This window comes from Canis lupus, chromosome 2 (genome assembly GCF_011100685.1).
Source record: "Canis lupus familiaris isolate Mischka breed German Shepherd chromosome 2, alternate assembly UU_Cfam_GSD_1.0, whole genome shotgun sequence".
Taxonomy (NCBI): Eukaryota; Metazoa; Chordata; class Mammalia; order Carnivora; family Canidae; genus Canis; species Canis lupus.
In genome coordinates, this window is record NC_049223.1 from 50,681,292 (window position 1) to 50,702,304 (window position 21,013).

At 37.8% G+C, this 21,013-nt stretch overlaps 1 protein-coding gene across 5 annotated transcripts in view; it reads left to right on the top strand.

The window, feature by feature from the left end:
* The window catches only part of NLN (neurolysin), a 94,450-nt gene that overhangs the window by 4,307 nt on the left and 69,130 nt on the right, over window positions 1-21,013 (top strand). For 2 of the 5 annotated variants that reach the window (XM_038530730.1, XM_038530729.1), the window contains exon 2: window positions 1,049-1,146. The exons of the other annotated variants lie outside the window; for them this stretch is intronic. In XM_038530730.1, the coding sequence (XP_038386658.1) occupies window positions 1,097-1,146 (50 nt within the window). In that variant the 5' untranslated portion in view covers window positions 1,049-1,096. The remainder of the gene's footprint in view (window positions 1-1,048; window positions 1,147-21,013) is intronic. 5 annotated transcript variants of the gene reach the window in all.

The window sequence follows — 21,013 nt, forward strand, 5'->3', positions numbered from 1 at the left end:
TTACTCATCTTTTCAAGTACAAATAGTGTTCCATGAGAAAAGCACCAATTTCAGCTCACAATTTAATCACACAAGTGCTTTTGGTTTGGGCAGCCAAATCTTCTGGACAGCCTTGTGCTCAAGTATAAAAGTATAAAGCAGAAGTGCTTTATGCGTACTTTGCCCCACATATCCATTCAATGATTGAGATTTAATAAAATTAATTATTTTACTATTTCATGAAGGGGAAATGGACATTTTTAGCATGAGTGAGTGGCGAAGAATATGACGACTGCTAAAACAGTTGGGTGCCTTGACATGTTGTAAGGAGACAACAATTTCATCTACCATCGCTTCTTACCATCAGTACAAATGTCGACCAAGTGAAAAAAGTAAACATCATAGTATTATCAGGAAGTACTTTTAACCTCATAGATGACTTGAAAGGTCTGAAGGACCCCTCTGCATATTCTCACCCCTAAGATTACAGAACACATTTGAGAACCACTGATAGTGTTCCTCATATTCCTTGTTTATACGTGGAAGAAAATAAATATATAAAAAGCTTTGCAATTATCTTGTTAGAAGCTGGTAATCAAATATATCAACTATTTTGTTACTTAACAGCATAATATTACAGTTAATATATACAGCAGTAGTCACTAATTTATGGGACTTGTGAGTGACTTAATCACAGAATCTTTGTTTCAAATTATGTCCTCCAAAAAACAGTCAATACTAGACAACATGGGGACACCTGGGTGGCTCAGTGGATGAGTGTCTTCCGTTCGAGTCATAATCCTGGGGTCCTGGGATCAAGTCCTACATTGGGCTCCCTGCTCCATGGGGAGCCTGCCTCTCCCTCTGCCTTTCTCTCTCACCGTCTCTCATGAATAAATAAATAAAATCTTTAAAAAAAAAATACTAGACAACATGAAAGGTCCTTTGTGTTTTCTTGATGTATTTTTTCCTGTTTCTTCCTACACTTGGCAGTTCGTTTTAGTGTTTTAAAAGTAACTAGGTTTTTATCTGCTGACTTATGATTTCTTTTGTGTTTTTCTGTTGGCAGAGCTTCTATATCTCCTTTCCAAAGCCAGTTTGACAGCCAGGATCATTGATGAGATTCCAATTTCTTTGGAATGAGGGAGCAGAGAATCTGAAGACAGGGTTAGTTGCTCAGATAATCTTGTGACCTTAAGTAAATCACTCAATATCTTGGTTCCCTCTCAAGTTCCTTATTTTGTAAAATGAAAAGGACTGGACCAAAGGATACTTAAGATTTCTTTCAACTTTTGTTGCCATAGCAATTAAACCAGGAGAACTTCCCCTCCTATCTCAGCCAGATTGCACAGCGTGTGAGCCAAGCAAAATCTGATGTACGCTATAGAGTAAGGGATGGATGGCATTTTCAAAAAAATAAATGAGAAAGATGACTCAACAGTATTTATTCCAAATTATAGCTATAATGGCCCCAGTTTCTTCATTCAATTAAAAAAGAACCACAGTTTAAAAAATTGACACCAATGTATGTTCATTGTAGGAAACTTAGAATATATTCATAAGCAAAAGACACAATCCACCCATCCAGAAAAAAAAACAACAGCACCCAAAAATCTTTTTTGCATATTGATACTTCTTTTCTTTTTACAAATATGGGATTATACCATATTTTTATAAGTTTTATAAAGTGTAAACATTTTTCCATTATATAAACAGTTACAATGTAGTCTATTTGGAAATGTATGATACTTATCCCTACTTTTGGACATAAAAATCATTTCCATTTCCTGCTATGAATAATAGTGCTTAGATAAACATTCTTGCTCTTAAGTCTTTTGCCAAATCCTTAATTATTTCATTAGTATAAACTCTTAGCAGTGGAATTTGTACATCAAGGGGCATGCACATCTTCCAGACCTTTAGTACTTGTTATCCTATTTTTCTCCAAAAAGTTGCACCCAAATTACATTCTTTTTTTTTTTTTTTTAAGATTTTATTTATTCATTCCTGAGAGACGCAGAGAGAGAGAGAGGGACAGAGACACAGGCAGAGGGAGAAGCAGGCTCCATGCAGGGAGCCTGACGTTGGACTAGATCCCGGGTCTCCAGGATCACGCCTTGGGCGGAAGGCGGCGCTAAACCGCTGAGCCACCCGGGCTGCCCCAAATTACACTCTTATCAGTGGAGTATGTAAATGCTAGTTTCCTACACCATTAGCAACACCAAACATTTTAAAATTTTGTATTCGTATCAATTTGTTAAATGGAGACTTTGCTTATTATAATTTGCATTTTTTGTTGAGAGTTTATTTGGTGAGTTTAATTTTTTTTTGGACTTTATTTATTTATTTGACCGAGAACACAGGTGAGGGTAGGAGGATGGGGAAGCAGCAGAGATTGCTGCAGAGGGAGAAGGAGAAGCAGGCTCCTCTTTTAGCAGGAAGCCCCATGCAGGGCTCAGTCCCAGCACCCTGGCATCATGACCTGAGCTGAAGGCAGACACTTAACCAACTGAGCCACCCAAGCACACTGTGAGTTTAATCCTTTAATGAAAATTCAGGACTTGTGATCTGAAAACCAAAAAAGTTGTTTTCGCATGTGACAATTTTTTCATATGGGAAGTCTTAGAAAGTCAGACAAATTAAATTATAGTTCTTGATAAGTTTAATAATATTTATGTACTTTAATAGTAGTTGAATAAATTGAGATTGTCCCCCCAAATCTGATAGATAGAAACCCCAGAATTTTAGGACAATATTGCTAGGAAAAGAAAATACCACTGAAGGAAAGGTTTTAAATTAAATATCAAAGGCTGAGCCGAGATTATCTGTAAAAATACATTCTAAATAAATAAATAAATAAATTTTTAAAAGTTGTAAAGGAGGATTTTTGTTGTTCTTTTTACTCCTGGTTTTGGTACCAGGAGTAAAAAACATCCTGGTACCAGTAACATCCTGGTACTTATTTGAGTTTAAATATTATCGCCTATTTGGTTAAGGCAAAGCCGAGGACTTCTGTGGGGAGAAATACCTAGATTAAAGTATGAAGAACCAAGGGAATTGGTGGTATTTGGGTTCACAGAAATATACCAAGTTCTGCATTAGAAAGGGGGATAGTATAGTACTCTAGACTAGACTAGACCCGGCTCTAGTAATCTGAAGCTGGCCCTGCCACCTACCAGCACAGTGATCTCAAGCAGAATTACTTAGGTTCTCTGTGTCTGTTGTTTCTTCATCAGTAAATTGAAATTAATTGGTTGATTTTTTTCACTCATCAAATATTTTTTGAGTGTATATTTCGTGCCAAACATTATTCTAGTTTCGGTGACATAGCAATGAACAAAGCAGCCAAAAATCTTTGTGTTCAGGGAGCTTACCTTCTATGGGAACATAAGGAAACACAACTAAGGAAAAAATAGAGTATATTAAATGGGGAAATGTGCAAGGGAGCCAAAAGTAAAGCAGGAAAGAAAGATATTCAGTATTGGTGAAAATGAAATGATAGAGTTGATAGGAGAGGGCTCAGTGAGAAGTTGATACTGTGCCTGGTGTGTTTGAGAAAGTGAAGAGGCCATTGTGACTAGAATGGAATACATGTCAGATAGGTGAGTAGGATATGGGACAAGAGAGGGGAAAATGGCTTCATCTATATTAGGAAAACAGTTCCCCCTTCTGGAAGTCCCTTTACTACGCACACAGAACTCTTCACTTCTGACATTAAACAGTCACCAAATATATGTGGAGGTTTTTTCCACGGCAAGCCATTCTCTGAGTCACCAGGTAGATGTCCTACATTTTATTTTATTTTTTTAAGATTTTATTTATTCATGAGAGACACAGAGAGAGAGAGAGAGTGGCAGAGGGAGAAGCAGGCTCCATGCAGGGAGCCCAACGCAGGACTCGATCCTGGGATGCTGGGATCACGCCCTGGGCCAAAGGCTGGTGCTAAACCGCTGAGCCACCCAGGGATCCCGATGTCCTACATTTTAACTCAATTCTGACACTAGCTACCTGGAGATATTGTGAGACCCATAGATTAAGGGCTGGTCGCAGAAGACTACTCCCCAGACTTCACGTGCCAGTTGCAAGCCCATGTTGTTACCTGTGCTTCTAACTAATTGGCTATAAATCTGAGGTTCTCATGATCCCCTCCTTGGGTTAGACTAATTTGTTAGAGAGGCTCACAGAACTCAGGAAACATGTTTACCAGTTTATTAAAAGATAAGGATATAGATGAACAACCAGGTGAAGAGATACATGCAGTGAGGTCTGGGAGGATCCTGAGCATAGTAGCTTATGTCCTTGTGAAGCTGGGGTACATCACCCTCCTGGTATATGGATATGTTCACCAAACTGGAAGCTCTCCAAACCCCATACTACAGGGCGTTTTAATAGAGCCTTCATGAGGTAGACATGATCTATCATAAACTCCCGTTTTCAGCCCTTCCCCCTTCTCAAAGAATTGAGGGGTGAAGGGCAGGGCTGAAAATTCCAAACTTCCGATCATGGCTCGGTCTTTCTAGTAACCAGCCCTTATCCAGGAGCCTATGCAGAGCCACTCATCAGAGGAAAAGCCACTTTGTCACCCAGGAAATTGCAAGGCTTTCAGGAGCCCTGTGTCAGGAACTAGGGTTAGAAACTAAATATTACAACAAGAGATGATTCCAGAACTCTTGTCACTTAGGAAACAACAAGGAGCTCAGTGCCAGGAACCAGGAGCAAAGACCAATATATAGTTGCTATTATCGCACATCACCTTTTTAAGATTGAGAGTAAATACAGAGTACTTTGAACGTTGCCTGTTATGTCCATTATTGTCACCACAATAATGCCATGTAACAAACCAAATCTCCACAAAACATAATGACAGATATTTATTTATGTTTGCTGACAAATGTTTTGTTATGTTTGCCGGGGAGGTTTTCTAGCCTTAACAGTGCTCATTCTGCACCTACAGCCAGCCATGGGTTGTGTAGGCAGCCCTGCTGATCTTGGCTTAGCTGTCCCGTATACGTGGGAATCACATTGTCTCACAGCCCCCAGGAGGCTAACTCCGACCTCTTCTCATGGCGATGGCAGGATTCCATGAGAGTGGAAGTGTTATATAGGCCTCCTCCTAAAGCTTAGGCTTGAGCTGGAACACCGTCAACTCTCCCACATTCTACTGGCCTAAAGCAATTCACGAGGCCAGTCCAGGCGCAAGAAATGGGTAGGTAGACTTTGTATCTCGATGGGAGGAGCAGCAAACTCAAATTATAAGAAGTCGTAGATACGTATGGGGGTGAGATGGAGGCCATTTTAGCAGTTGGCCTACTACATTGTCGCATAAAAGCTCCATAAATATTAGCTATTATTTTCATGTTTGTGAACCACCTCATTGGATCTTGGAGGTTTTCAAGGTCAGATTAATAATGTGTAATAGCCCTTCATAAACGTTGGAGGGTTTTGTGTTTTTTTCGTCATTGGATTTTGGGGTGGGTTAACTGCTTTTTTGCCTACAAAAGTTTAAATTTATTATATAATCAAGTGTATCAATCTCTTCCTTCCTGACTTCTGCCTTTGGTCGAGTGCTTAGAAAGCCCTTCCCTACCTCAAGATTATAATTTTTTTAAAACCACCTGCCTTTTCTTCTAGTATTTTTGTTTCATTTTTCATATTTGAAACTTTTTCTGTCATGAATACTGACTTTTTTGAAGTGACTTTTCTAATTATTAAGTGAAACAACAAGGAAATCCACATAAACCCCACAAAAAAGTATAGGAAAGTCCAGCTTACAAAATAGGGGTTTCTGATTTACTGCAATGTACTTTGGAAGATTGTATCCCATTCTGCCTACTGTGAGATCATCTATTCCTCCTGCTTGGCATTCAGAAGAATACCCTCTTACCTCTTACTTCCCAGCCACGTGAGCTGTTATCTTTGATACCTAATCTTGGTTGTGATCAAGACCATGAGGAAAATTCTTTTCCTGCCTCATGTCTTTTATTTTTTCTTCCTGTCCCCCCATTTGCCTCCATTCTGAAAACCATCAGTTTATTCTCTATAGTTGAGTCTCTTTCCTGGTCTGCCTCTCCCTTTTTTTTTTTTTCCTCTTTGCTCATTTGTATTGTTTCTTAAATTCCATTTTTATGAGTGAAGCTCGTATAATATTTGTCTTTCTCTAACTTATTTCACTTGGCATAATACTGTAGCTCCATCCAGGTCATGGAAAATGGCAAGATTTCATTCTTTTTAATGGCTGAATAATATTCCATTGCATAAACACACCCCACATGTTACCCATTCATCAGTTGATGGACACTTGGCCTGTTTCCATAATTTGGCTTTTTTTTTTTTTTTAAGATTTTTTTTTATTCATGAGAGACAGAGAGAGAGAGAGAGAGGCAGAGGCACAAGCAGAGTCCCATTGACATGGGACTCAATCCTGGGACTCCAGGATCACACCCTGGGCTGAAGGTGGTGCTAAACCGCTGAGCCACCCGGACTGTCCCATAATTGGGCTTTTAAAGATAATTTTGCTATAAACATTAGGGTACATGTATCCCTTTGAATTAGTATATTTTATTCTTTGGGATACCTAGTGGTGCAATTGCTGGATCATAGAACAGTTCTATTTTTGTTTTTTATAATTATGAACTTTATTTACTATGCCAACATTTTCAGGAAAGAGACTGTACATCCAGTTTTTATAACTCATTTTACAAGCAAATTCTAATATACAGTATTTATTCTGGTTTTTAAACTCAATGGGGAAAACAATATGTGGTGTTTTTGTTTTTAGTTAGTAATGACTTAGAGGCTTTAAATTCTTAGGGTCAGTGTTGTTTTGTTATGTTAATGCTCTAATGAGGAGAAAGTGGGTAGCTTTTCCCCAACACAGTTAAAATATACATGAATCTTTAATTGACAGTATAGTTGTAGATTGGCACCCACCATCAGAATAATTTATCCAAGTGTATTCTTTTAAATTGCTGCAGCAGAAAAAAGGAAGGGAGGTGTGGAAAAAAAATTAGAAAATATGATTCAAGCATCAGAATTAAGAAAAATAGTAAGGCCATCATCCTCAAGGAAAAAATCAGGTATTTGTATTACAGCTATAGTTAAAGAAAGGTTCTATTTTTAGCTTTTTGAGGAACCTCAAAACTGATTTCCAGAGTGGCTACATCAGTTTTCATTCCCACCAACAGTGCAAAAGATTTCCCCTTTAGGAGTAATTTTTTTTTTTTTACCCTTTGAGTATGCTACACTATACATAAGACGTATATAAAAATATTTATGGAAATTACTCTCATTTACTTGGTTTTTTTCAAGTTTCCAAGTCTAAGAAGATAAGCTTCGATGCTTAAAAGCTTTTAAAGTCTCTGTTTTATATTTGCTGACATCTATTGACTAAATCAAGTCACATGGCAAAACCCAGAGTCAAGGGTGGAGACACCTCTTGATGGAAAAAACTGTTAAATTACTTGATAATAGGTTATGCTGACAGAAATAGGAACAATTTGTGGTCTTTTTTGCAATCTATTACATAGCTTCTGTAGTGCTCAAAAAAGAAAAACGTGTCTTTAAATACATTAGCAAAAAAGGAAAGATTTGAGTTTTTATCTCAAGAAGCTAGAAAATGAATAGCAAATTAAACCCAAAGAACATAGAAAGAAGGCAATAATGAAAAGCAAAATTCAATGATACAGAAAACAAACATACAATAGGGAAATTCTACAGAGCTAAAGTTCCTTAAAGATCCATGAACTTTATTTAGCAAGAAAAATGAAAGAAAATACATTTATCAATAAAAGGAGTAAAGTAGGGAGCATCACTACAGATAGTACAGATTTTACAAAAATGAGAGTATTTGTTGTGAAGAAGTATTTGCCAATACATTTGAAAATGTGGATAAATGGAAGAATTCATTGCAAAATATAACATTTAAATAGACACCAGAAGAAATAGACAATCTATGTTTGTTAAAGAAACTGTTTTTGTATTGAAAGCCTTTTCCACCAAAAGTCTAGACCCACATGGCTTTAGCAATGAACTCTTCCAAATAGTTAAGGAATAACACCAATTATGCATAAACATTTCCAAAGAATAGGAAAATAGTTGACACTTCCCACTTAGTTTTATGAGACCACCAAACCCTTATTACAGAAATTCAGGAGGACAATACAAGGAAAAACCAGTGGGCTTTTTTAAGTTAGAAAAAATTAGAAAATCAATGAAATTAACCAATCAATGGAATAAAGGAGGAAAGTCATGTAATTATTTTGCCCGATGTAAAAAAGAATTTGATAATACCCTTCATGATTAAAAAAAAAAAAATTTAGCAGGTGCCTGGGTGGCTCAGTTGGTTAAGCATCTGCCTTCGGCTCAGGTCATGATCCCAGGGTCCTGGGATGGAGCCCCACATAGGGCTCCCGCTTAGTGAGGAGCCTGCTTCTCCCTCTCCCTCTGCCTGCCATTCCCCCTGCTTGTACTCTCTCTGTCTCTTTATCTTAAATAAAGATATTAAATCTTTTTTTAAAAAAATCTTTAAAAAAATAAAATATTTTAAAAAATACTTTATGCAGCCTAGTCTTTTCAATCTCTTCAGGGTCTCTGTAGAAGTAGAGATCAGACATGACTTCCAGTGGGTGTTCAGGAGAAACGGCCCCACAGGAGCACAGAACCTCCCCAGGCCAGCATCCACATATCAGACCCACTGAGTGCATCCCTCATAGCAAGGGATGACGATGTCTGTGCGTTGCAGAGGACAGTCTCTGTTACACAGAGCAGTGGCAGGCAAGTTAATGTAAGACACGTCTGGAGAGGCTGGTGGTCAACCCTGGGGTCAGTAACCACCAGAAGTCTCAGCTCCTCGAGGGCTTTCTGGATCTGGTTAGTGAAGGTTCTAGGTGTGGGGTGGCCAGCGATAGGAGTGGCTCCAGTAGCAGCAGCAAATTTCAGCATAGCTCGCTGGCCTGTATTCCTGTGTGATAGGACATTGGCATGAGCCAGGTTTTCAGTCGCAACAGTGGTGTGAGCTGTCAGCAGAAGGTTTTCTCAGGTTCTCTCTTGAATCTGTGATGCACATACCATCACTTTTGTAGATGTACTGTTCCGTCAGGAGGTCACATTTGGTGCCAGCTAAATGGGTCCCTGCTGCAAGGAATTTGAGGACATCCTCCTCCTGCATTTGCGGGACAAGAGCTCTGGGCGTTGTGAAAGGTTCCCTTTACATTACAGTGGGAATGTGGAACATCTGTGGATCCCTCCCTGGGAAGCAGAAAAGTAGACTACTGAATATTGTAAAATTTCCCCTAAGTCAACCTTTAGATTCAGTAAAAATCCCAGTCCCAAAATCCCAGTCTCCAAATTTTGGAGAAATTGACATGTAGATTCTAAAATTTAACATGGAAACACAAAAGGCTGAGAACAGCAAAACACAAACTTGAAAAATATGAAGTTAGAGGATGCGAGCAACCAAATATCAAGGAATTACAAAGGTACGGTTACTAAAAAACAAAACACGATGTGGTATTGGTGCGAGGATAGAAAAATAGATGAAGTAAGAGAGTCCAGAAATAAACTTACACATACTTGACAACTATTTTATAATAACAGTGTGACCTTAGTAGGGGGAAGGGGGACTTTTTTCAATAAATAATATTTGGTCAGTTGCATATCCATACAGAAAGAGATGAATACTTTTTTTTCACCTGTATTCTTTTTTTAAATTTATTTAAATTTCAGTTACCATACAATGTAATATTAGTTTTAGGTGTACAACATAGTGGTTTGACACTATCTGGTCTGATCTCAGCAATTACATTCCTTATTAATCCCCATCAGCTATTTCACCCATTGTTCCACCCACCTCCCCTCTGGTAATCATTGATTGGTTCTCTATAGCTAAGAGTCTATTTCTGGGTTGGTTTTGCTCTTTTTCCCCCCCTTTGCTTGTTTATATTGTTTCTTAAATTATACATATGAGTAAAATCATATGGTATTTGTCTCTGATATATTTTGTGGAGCATAATACTTCATCTGTGTCATTGCCAAGTGACAAAATTATATTCTTTTTTATGGCAGAGTAATGTTCCATCCTATATTCCATTTATATATGTACATATATAAATACAGATATATACACATATATACATATACAGACATATTTATATATACATATATATGCAAACACACTGCATTTCTCCTTTATCTACTCATCAATCAGTGGACACTGGCCTTTTTCCGTAATTAGGCTATTGTAGATAATGCTGCTGTAAGCATCAGGGTGGTTGTATCCCTTTGAGTTAGTGTTTTTGTATTCTTTGGGTAAATAGTGAATAGTACAATGGCTGGATCATAAGGTAGTTTCTGTTTTTAGCTTTTTGAAAAATGTTCTCACTGTTTTCCAGAGTGGCTTCATCAGTTTGCATTCCCACCAGCAATGCCAAAGAGTTCTCCTTTCTCCACATTCTTGCCAACACGTGTTGTTTCTTAGCCATTCTGACAGGTGTGAAGTCATATCTCATTATAGTTTTGATTTGTAGTCCCCTGATGATAAATTATGCTGAGCATCTTTCATGTGTGTGTTGACCATCAGTATGTCTTTTTTGGAAAAATATCTATTCGTGTCTTCTGCCCATTTTCAAATTGGATTATTTGGTTTTTGGATGTTGAGTTTTGTAAGTTGGATACTAGCCCTTTATCCAATATGTCATTTTCAAGGATCTTCTCCCACTCTGAAGGTTGCCTTTTAGTTTTATTGTTTTCTTCATTGTACAGAAGCTTTTTATTTTGATATAGTCCTAATGGTTTAATTTTTGCTTTTGTTTCCCTTAGCTCTGGAGACTTATCTAGAAAGAAGTTGTCATGGGCAATGGCAAAGAAGTTATTGCCTGTGTTCCTTTCTATTATTTTTATGGTTTTAAGTCTCACATTTGGGTCTTTAACCCATTTTGAATTTATTTTTGCGTATGATATTAGAAAATGGTGTAATTTCATTCTTTTGCATGTTGTTGTCCGGTTTTCCCAGCACCATTTGTTGAAGAGACATTCATTTCTCTCATAGGTTATCCTTTCCTGCTTTCTTGAAGATTAATCAATCATATGGTAATGGGTTCTTTTCTGGGTTTTCTTTTTTGTCTTTTTTTAAGATTTTATTTTTATGTAATCTCTACAACCAACGTGGAGGTCGAACTGCCAACCCTGAGATCAAGAGTCTCATGCTCTACCAATTGAGCCAGCACAGGTGCCCAGAACTGCTCATTTCTGGGTTTTCTATTCTGATTTTTTGATCCGTGTGTCTATTTTTGTGCCAGTACCTTACCGTTTTGATTACTACAACTTTGTAATATAACGTGAAGTCTGGATTTATGACACCTCCAGCTTTGCTTTGCTTTTTCAAGGTTGCTTTAGCTATCAGGGCCTTTTGTAGTTCCATTTGTTCTAGTTATGCAAAAAATGCTATTGGTATTTTAATAGATATTGCATTAAATGTGTGGATGATGGAATGCCTGGGTGGCTCAGTGGTTGAGCATCTACCTTTGGCTCAGGTCGTGACCCCGGGGTCCTGGGATCAAGTTCCGCATCAGGCTCCCTGCAGGGAGCCTGCTTCTCTCTCTACCTGTGTCTCTGCCCCCCCTCCCCTGTGTCTCTCATGAATAAATAAATAAAATCTTAAAAAAAATGTGTGGGTGGCTTTAGGTAGTAACAGTATTTTTTCTTAACAAATTGTTAAATATTTAACAGTATTTGTTCTTCCAATCCATGAGCATGGAATGTCTTTCCGTTTCTTTGTGTCATCTTCGATTTCTTTCATCATTGTTTTATAGTTCTCAGAGTATGGGCCTTTCGCTGCTTGGGTAGGGTTTATTCCTAGATATCTTACTATTTTTGTTATAATTGTAAATGGGATTGTTTTCTTAATTTCTCTTTCTGCTGCTTCATCATTGGTGTTTAGAAATATAACAGGTTTCTTTATGTTGATTTTGTGTCCTCCTACTTTGCTGAATTCGTTTATCAGTTCTAACAGTCATTAGGGTTTTCCTGCCCCACACCTTAACAATGGTTATACTGACTGAAATAATCACAGCTTTCAGGTATAGCCTAACTTTCTACAATGCACAACATTCATACAATAAGGGCCACACTGTTAGGTTTTATCATTCTAACACTGAAGTTTATACAAATATACAACTTCCAGATTTCACTTTTTATAGAATTCTGTGCCAACATAGAGAAACATAAATTATTTATTTGAAAGAGAAATAGATGAATGATACTAGATTCCAACTGCCAATTATGCAATTCTTTTTAGAATTCTTATATTCAGTCTACTTTTTCATTTTACAGATATTTATTGAGCACTTGTTAACGTTATTTAATCTCAGTGTCACTTTATCCTAAACCAAAATTAGAAACCTTATAAATCTGTCTTTTGCCGTTGTTCTCTGTCTCTGAATGTCACCGTTTACTGACGTCAAAAGTCTAGGAGCTGTCCCTGGCCTTTTTCTCTGTCTCTATCTTTTCCATCAATTACCTTGTTTAAAGACTTTCTCTTTTCTCTATTTGCAGTACCACCACTTTAATCCAAATCCTCATCATGTATAACAGCCTCAATTTTTGCTCCCTATTCATATATTTTCCTTCCAAAAACAGAGACCTTTATGCAATCCGAATGTGACTTGTCACACTGCAATTTAAAATTCGTTAGTTCAGGGGCCCCCAGCTAGCTCAGTCATGAAGCGTCCGACTCTTGGTTTCTGCTCAGGTCGTGATCTCAGGGTCATGAGATGAAGCCCTGAATCAACCTCCATGCTCCACCAAGGAGTCTGCTTGAGAGTCTCTCCCTCTCTCTGCCCCTCCCCCACCTATCAAATAAATATTTTTTTAAAAAGATAAAAATCTTTAGTTTACCATTAACCTTAGGATAAAATCAAAATCTTTTATTGGTTTATAAATCCCTATACAGTCCAACCACTACTTAGCTGGCCCAGCTTTTCCTCTCACTCAGTGGACTCAGTATTTCAGCCAGAGAAGTCATGTCTTTATATCCTTCTCATAAATTAACACATACTGATCCCTTATTTGGAACATTTTTTTCTTCCCTACTGTTCCACAGCCTGGCTAATACTTGTCATTCATCTTAAAAGTTATCATAAAATATTATACACAAAAGAGATCTATAGTTAAAAGAATGAAAAAAAGAGTATCTGTATATCTAAAAGGACATTTCTAGTACCTTTGAAGTCTTTTACATGCCCCTCTCTGACCATATCTCTTCTCCTTATTCCAGAGATAACTGCTGTCCTGTATTCATGTTTATTGTCCTGTTGCTTTTCTTTACGTCATAACACAAATACATGTTTTCCTTAACAACATATGGTTTGGTTTCACATGATGAAACTAGTTTTATATGGCTGTGGTTCATTTTTATTGCTCTGAGACCTTTCACTGGGTGATCATTTTAAAATTTGTTGTCTAGTTTCTTATCAATGAGTATTTAGGTCATTCCCAGTTATTTGCTATTATAAACAATATTGGTATTAATATTTTTATAATTTCTCCTAATTCATATGTGCAAGGGTTAAGAAAAATTGCTAGGTTGTATGATCTATACATTTTCTGCTTTATCAAAGATATCCAGTCTTCTTCCAGTGTGGTAATACTAGTTTACTTCCTCTCCCTGTGTAGTGTTCATGAGTATCCATTGATCCTCCATCCTCAGCAAATCTTGGTGTTGTCAGACCTTTTGCCAGTACAGTGGTTATAAAATGTATCTCTTGGATTTTGTACACATTGCTGTGTTTACTAATGAGTTTGAGTGTATATTCACATTTATTTGCCATTTGTATTTTATACCTGTGGTGTCTTTTGTCTATTTTCCTTGGGTTGTTTATTTTTTTCATACTGGATTTGAGCACTTTTTATATATTCTAGATACTTCATTTGATTTCCACTCAAAAAGCACACTTACAGGGGTGCCTTGGTAGCTCAGTTGGTTGTTCGACTCCTGGTTTCAGCTCAGGTTATGATGTCAGGGTCAGGGAATTGAAATCCACATATAGGGCTCCACCCTGAAGGCAGCGTATGCTTGAACTTCTCTCTCTCTCCCTCTCCCCCTCCTCATGCTTATGCCATCTTTCTCTCTAAATAAATAAATACGATATATATATATTTTTAATTTTATTTATTCATTCATGAGAGACAGAGAGAGAGAGAGAGAGAAAGGCAGAGACACAGGCAGAGAGAGAAGCAGGCTCCATGCAGGTAGCCCAACGCTGGACTCGATCCCGGGTCTTCAGGACCACATCCTGGCCTGAAGGTGGCGATAAACCGCTGAGCCACCCAGGCTGCCCAAATAAGATATTTGTTAGGGGGACCTGAGTGGCTCAATTAGTTAAGCATCCACCTTCAGCTCAGGTCATGATCCCAGCATCCTGGGATCAAGCCCCACATTGGGCTCCCTGCTTAGCGAGGAGTCTGCTTCTCCCTCTCCCTTTGCCTACCGTTCCATTCCCCTGCTTATACTCTCTCTGTGTCAAATAAATAAATAAAATATTTAAAGAGTCAATAAATAAATAAAATATTTTAAAAATACTTATACTTTATCTATGCTAGTAGATACTGAGCTAAACTGAGAATACAGCTGTAGTCAAGAAACCATCCCTTGGAGCTAGACAGTATAAAGCTAAGTGAAATAAGTCAGAGAAGGACAAATACCATATGACTTTATTCATATATGGATTTTTTTTTTATTCGTTCATGATAGACATAGAGAGAAAGAGAGAGAGAGAGAGGCAGAGACACAGGCAGAGGGAGAAGCAGGCTCCATGCCTAGAGCCCGACGTGGGACTCGATCCCGGGACTCCAGGATCATGCCCTGGGCCAAAGGCAGGCGCTAAACCGCCAAGCCACCCAGGGATGCCCTATATATGGAATTTAAGAAACAAATGAACAATGGGAGAAAAGCCAATCCAAAAAATAAACTGTTAACTTGAAATAACAAACTGATGGTTACCAGAGGGGAGGTGGGTGGGGGATGAGTGAAATAGGTGAAGGGGATTAAGAGTAAATTTATCTCAATGAGCATCAAGTAATATATAGAAATGTGGAATCACTATATTGTACACCTGAAACTAATGTAACGCTGTATGTTAACTATACTAGAATTAAAATTTAAAACTTAAGGGCAGCCCGGGTGGCTCGGTGGTTTAGCGCCACCTTCAGCCCAGGGCCTGATCCTGGAGACCAGGGATTGAGTCCCGCACTGGGCTCCCCACAGGGAGCCTCCTTCTCCCTCTGCCTGTGTCTCTGCCTCTCTCTCTCTGTGTCTCTCATGAAAAAATAAATAAAATCTTTAAAAAAATTTTTTTTGACTTAATAAAAAAGGAAAAAGAAATGATCCCTGCTCACATGGGTTCATGCCCTCCCTCTATTCAAGGAGTCAGAGAGTAATGAAACAAATCTCTAAAGTAGTTAGATTGTGGGGCACCTGGGTGGCTCAGTTAAGTGTCCAGCTCTTGGTCATTATCTCATGTGGGATTGAGCCTCGAGTTGGGCTCTGCACTCAGTGGGGAGTCTGCTTGAAGAATCTCCCTCTGCTGCTTCCCCTGCTCACGCACGTGGGCTCTCTCTCACTGTTCCTCTAATATAAAATAAATCTTTTTAAAAAAAGTTAGATTGTAATAGATGCTGTTAATATCAGTTTACTTGCACTTCCTCAGAATGAACTTATCCAACTCCTACTAAATTTGGTCCCTTTGAGTACTATAAGTACTTCCATAGCACACACAGTAGTAGCAGTAGTAATGTTTGTCTGCCTCACTAGTTGACAAGTTTTTTTAGATCAGGAGACTCTATTGTTGTTGTTGTTGTTGATTTCTGTATCTCTAGCACTTAGCCTGGTGTTGTTCACTTGGTAGATGCTTACTAATATATTTATTGAACTAACGTGAATGGATGGATGGTTGGATGGATAAAAAGTTATCAGTGATAATAACTGAAAATTCAGCATTTGCTGGTGATACCAAAGAAGTATAGGCCGGGATTTGACAATGACAGGTAAAACTCCATAGAAAGTAACTATTTGGGGATCCCTGGGTGGCTCAGCGGTTTGGCACCTGCCTTTAGCTCAAAGCGTGATCCTGGAGTCCCAGGATCAAGTCCCGCATCAGGCTCCCTGCAGGGAGCTTGCTTCTCCCTCTGCTTGTGTCTCTTTCAATCCTTATACGAAATAGATAGCTCATTGCTGATTTTTTTTTTATTCAAAAATACAATTGCCAGAGGAAAGTACTATGTCTAAGTCTTAATTTAGGCCTAGTTGAGTAATAAAAAATTACAGAGTAGAGTAATATGCAATAGGAAGATAATTTAACCAACAAATACAAAGGAATTTTTAGTATATACTGTGTGAGTATGAGGCAGAAGAGAAGCCATATATTAGAAAACATGGTGTTAGTCATACTCCGTATCCCTGGAGGCATTCACACAGTGATTTGGTGCCCTGCAGACCCAGTTGGTAGATCTGAAGAGTAATAGTCTCATGTAATGAATATTCTGGGAGCAAGACTCATTCTAAATAAGTCAACTTGGATACTGAAGAAATTGAAGGAGGTTCCAGCCTGTGAAGTACTGGGTCAGAAGCAACCAAGCTGAGAAAGAGAGAAGACAAACTTCTTGTGAGTGAGCCTGGGGTCAGCCAAGGGCACAGAAGCCAAACTCCCTGGACTTGGGTAGAAGGTGTTAAGTACCAGGGAGTAACAAATTGATATGGAGTTCAGGGGAGGGAGAGATTAGTTCCAAGATAAAAGGGAGGGACAAGGTCATAAATGATCCTTGAAGGGGGTAGGATTTGGACATGTGAATATTAGAGGAGGGTGTTCTCTAACTCTCAGACTATCAGAATTTAGAAATGGCCACATTGAGTAACATTCACTATATCTGCAAGAAAGTAAAATGCTGAAACATAAGCCCGTAGTTGGCTACCCAGGACTTAACTTCACTGACCATCCTAAATTAAGAGATTTGAACTAACTAGTTTCTAAGGTCCCTTCCAACCATGATTTTGTGAATCTTCCTTCATTCTCTGGTCAAGTATGTTTATTCTGTGCTCTTGTTTTTCTTTGAGGTTTGCTCCATTTAATATCTCTTTTATTTTTAAGCAATCTCTCAACCCAACCTGGGGCTTGAACTTAGGACCCTGAGATCAAGAGGTGTGTTCTCTACAACTGAGCCAGCCATGTGCCTCTAGTGTCCCTTTTAATATTGAATTTGTTACTGTTGCATTCTTCTGTTTTTCAGATCACATCTGAATTTAGAATAATAACTAGAGCTAGGCACATGGAAAGTCATTATTTTTTTTATTTTTTATTATGTAAATGTTCCATCATAAACCAAAGTCAAAAATTAGTAAGCAGACTTTCCTCCCCAATCTTCAAAATTGTCAGCTCATTGCCAATCTGTTTTCATATACTTTTTCCTCCAATTATTTTGAGACATATTCCTAGCATTATATTACTTTAATCATAAGTTTTTCAGTTTATAGCCCTAAGATAAATTTTTTCAGAGATCCATAATCTATAATAATCAGTAGATACATAATAATAGATATATAATCTACTTATCGTCGTCACATGTAATAACAATGGACACACATTAGTGGCTGAACCAATCTTTAAAAAGAAAAGCAAACTAGTTGTTAGGTAGAGGATGAGGATTTAGCCATTATCATTCATTCAACAAAATATCCATGTGTAGATGAGGATTTAGCCATTATCATTCATTCAACAAAATATCCATGTGTAGATGACCCAAAAAAAGAGCCTATTAACTAATGTACCAAGGAGAGAAGTGTCTCTCCTGAGTACTTTAGGAAGGATTTCAATTCTGAGAACTATACCCCAAACACCAATTACATGTGCCAGAAGCAATTTACTCATCCTCCTAGAGAAAAATAAAAGTGGAATGTCTTTTTAGAATTGTGGTTTTTCATGAGTGTGAGTAGGCCATTTACTAATGAATTATTAAGGAAGTCTTGATTTTATTTGTGATGCAGCACTTGTTTTCAGATGCTCTCCTTCTCAGGTGGCTTTACTTAAGCCAGTTAAAGGATTTAAGAAGAGCCATCTTTTCATGTTCATTTATACTACATTTCTTTAAAACCTGTAAATATTAAACCACTTGTCCTATATACAACATTAGGAGAAAAATCAGTTAAACTAATATGTTCTGCTTCTTATTTTTCAGAACCTGAGATTTTTCTATTTCCTTTCTTATAATTTTGTAATCAACCTTCTCTGTAAGTTCTATTTGCCCAGAGTAGAAATAGTACAAGTATTTCTAGTCTCACAAAGTTCTTCATATGACCTTAAGCAGTTTCTTTGTAACATTTTTAATTTGTATTCCTATTTCCTGGAAAAGATGACTTTGAAGAGTCTCTTCTCATGTATTTTCAGAAGAACTTATTTCCATTATATTCTAAAATCTAAAGAGAATTTCCTTTTTTTTTAAAGTGGATCACTAACTTTTTAAAAAGATTTATTTATTTTAGAGAGAAAGAGAAAAAAAGAGCACAAGGGGCAGTGAGGTGGGGCAGGGAGGAGCAAAGGAACAGGGAGAGAGAATCTTAAGCAAGCTCTAAACCCTGAGCTCATGACCTGAGCTGAAACCAGGAGTCAGTTGAAACCAAGAGTGGGTCACTTAACTAACTGCACCACCCAGGCACCCCAGATCACTATTTTAAGAAAGAGCTCACCAAACTGAATCATCATTCATTCCTAGGGGAGACTTTGTATAATAACATTAGTTCTACTTCTAGGCCTTACTGATAATAGGAAGTTGTATATAACTGAGGTTGTATGTAGCACTGGCTCCAAAATACATAGTATATTTTCATTGTATAGGACCACGATTGGACCTTTATAGCTGCATTGGTCATTTTAGTCATCAAATTTTTGTTGATATTTAAAAATAAACTTTTGGTTTTTTAACAGTTCCAGATTTGTTTTTAAAGATTTTATTTATTTACTCATGAGGGACGCAGGGAGAGAGAGAGGCAGAGACACAGGCAGAGGGAGAAGCAGGCTCCATGCAGGGGGCCCGATGTGGGGCTCTAACCCACATCCCCAAGATCACGCCCTGAGCTGAAGGCAGACGCTTAACCCCTGAGCCACCCAGGCATCCCTGAACAGTTCCAAATTCATAGGGAAGTTGCCAAGATAGTACAGAGTTCCTATAAATCCCTTATCCAGTTTCCTCTAATGTTAACATCTTACATTGGAAGGGGTTACGTGGTTACAATGTTAGATGGTTACAATAGAACCAACATTGGTTCCTTAGTATGACTAAGAAACCAGTATGTGTACGTGACTATTAATTAAATTCTATACTTTATTCGGATTTCACTCATTTTTCCCTAATGTCCTTTTCATCTTTCAGAATCCGTTTCAGGAGATCACATTATATTTAATCAGCATGTTCCCCTAGGCTCCTCCGGGTGGTGAGAATCATTCAGTCTTTGTTTTGAATAGTCTTGATAGTTTTGAGTAGTGCTGACAGGTATTTTGTGGAATGTCCCTTAATTTATCTCACAATTAGACAGATCAGGGTTATAGGTTTTGGGGAAGAAGATTGCAGAGGTCATATGCCCTTTATATCATGTCATGTTTAGGGGTACATGATGTCTACAGGACATCACTGATGATGTTAATCTTGGTCAGTTGGCTGAGGTAGTGTTTGCTAGATTACTATAAAGTTATTTTTCCATGCCCTTCTCTTTGGGAGCAAGTCACTAAGTGCAGCCCGTACTCAAGGCAGGAGAGAAGTTAATCTTCACCCTCTTGAGCTCTGGAGTGTCTACATCAAATATTTGATATTTACTTATATTGGAGCTTTTTTTTTCCTTCCTTCATTCCTTCCCTGTTTCCTTCTTTCCTTCCTTCCTTCTTTACTCATGTATGTCAGTAGGGAGTCATAGATTTTATACTTTGGAAAAACCAGTTGTACGTTGACTCTCCCTCCTCTTAAAGAAGTCACAAGTGGTAGGTACAGCACTCTGCCACATTTTTTTATTTATTTTTTATTTTTTTATTTTAATTTTTTTTAGCCACATTTTTTTAAAACTTTAAATTTTGAGATCCAGATTTACAAACAGTTATATGAGAAATAACACAGAATGATCGCATAGCCACTTCATACAGTTTTCTCCAGTTACTATCAGGAATTGATGGAATTGATGCAATCCGCCAACCTTATTCACATTTCACCAGTTTTATATCCACTCATTTCTATGCGTTTGTGTATATATGTGTAATTTTTTTTTCACATGAGTGAATTTCTGTGACCACTAGTCATCAACTGTGAATGCTACTTCCATGGGAACAAAAAAGAGACTGTACAATGAAAGAAAATAGGTACTTCTCTTGGCTTTATCAGACACAGGAGACTACTTAGAATAAGAGCCACTGGAACATCTCTAGGTTTGGAGTAGTTCTGCTCTGTATTCAAAGTATTTGTGGCAGAGATCATGGTATATATTTTTGTGAACGGGCTCTTTGTGGGATGCTACTGTGTTACCTTTTCAAGAGCACTTTGAAAGTTCAGCGTTTTCTTAAAGATTTTCCTAGAGCTGTTCAACATTTTCTGTATCATCTAAAAAATTACTTTCCCATACCAGCAGGTGGAAGCAAGAGCAGACTTATTGTGTACTTGCCTTGCAAGTACACGGGCCTTTTCTGTAGATATCTGTCTGTGACTCAAAGTATCTTTATGATATATCCCTTCCTTAATTACTTTTCTTGAACAACTTTATTGTCTTGGCACCTTTTCTTGATTGCTTTATTACCTTATTTACTTGGTGTCTTGGGCTTAACTTAATAGTCATTCTAGGGCTAGGAATTCAGCTTTTTCATCACTTTTCTAGCTCATTGATTCAGCAGTTAGAACCTGTATGATTTGCATTGACACATTCTTCCACACAAAGGTGACTAAGATGTGGAGTGTGTTCTTAAAGAGCTTACATTCTAGTAGAATGAGAAAGAGAGTGTCTTCATTCCTCCCC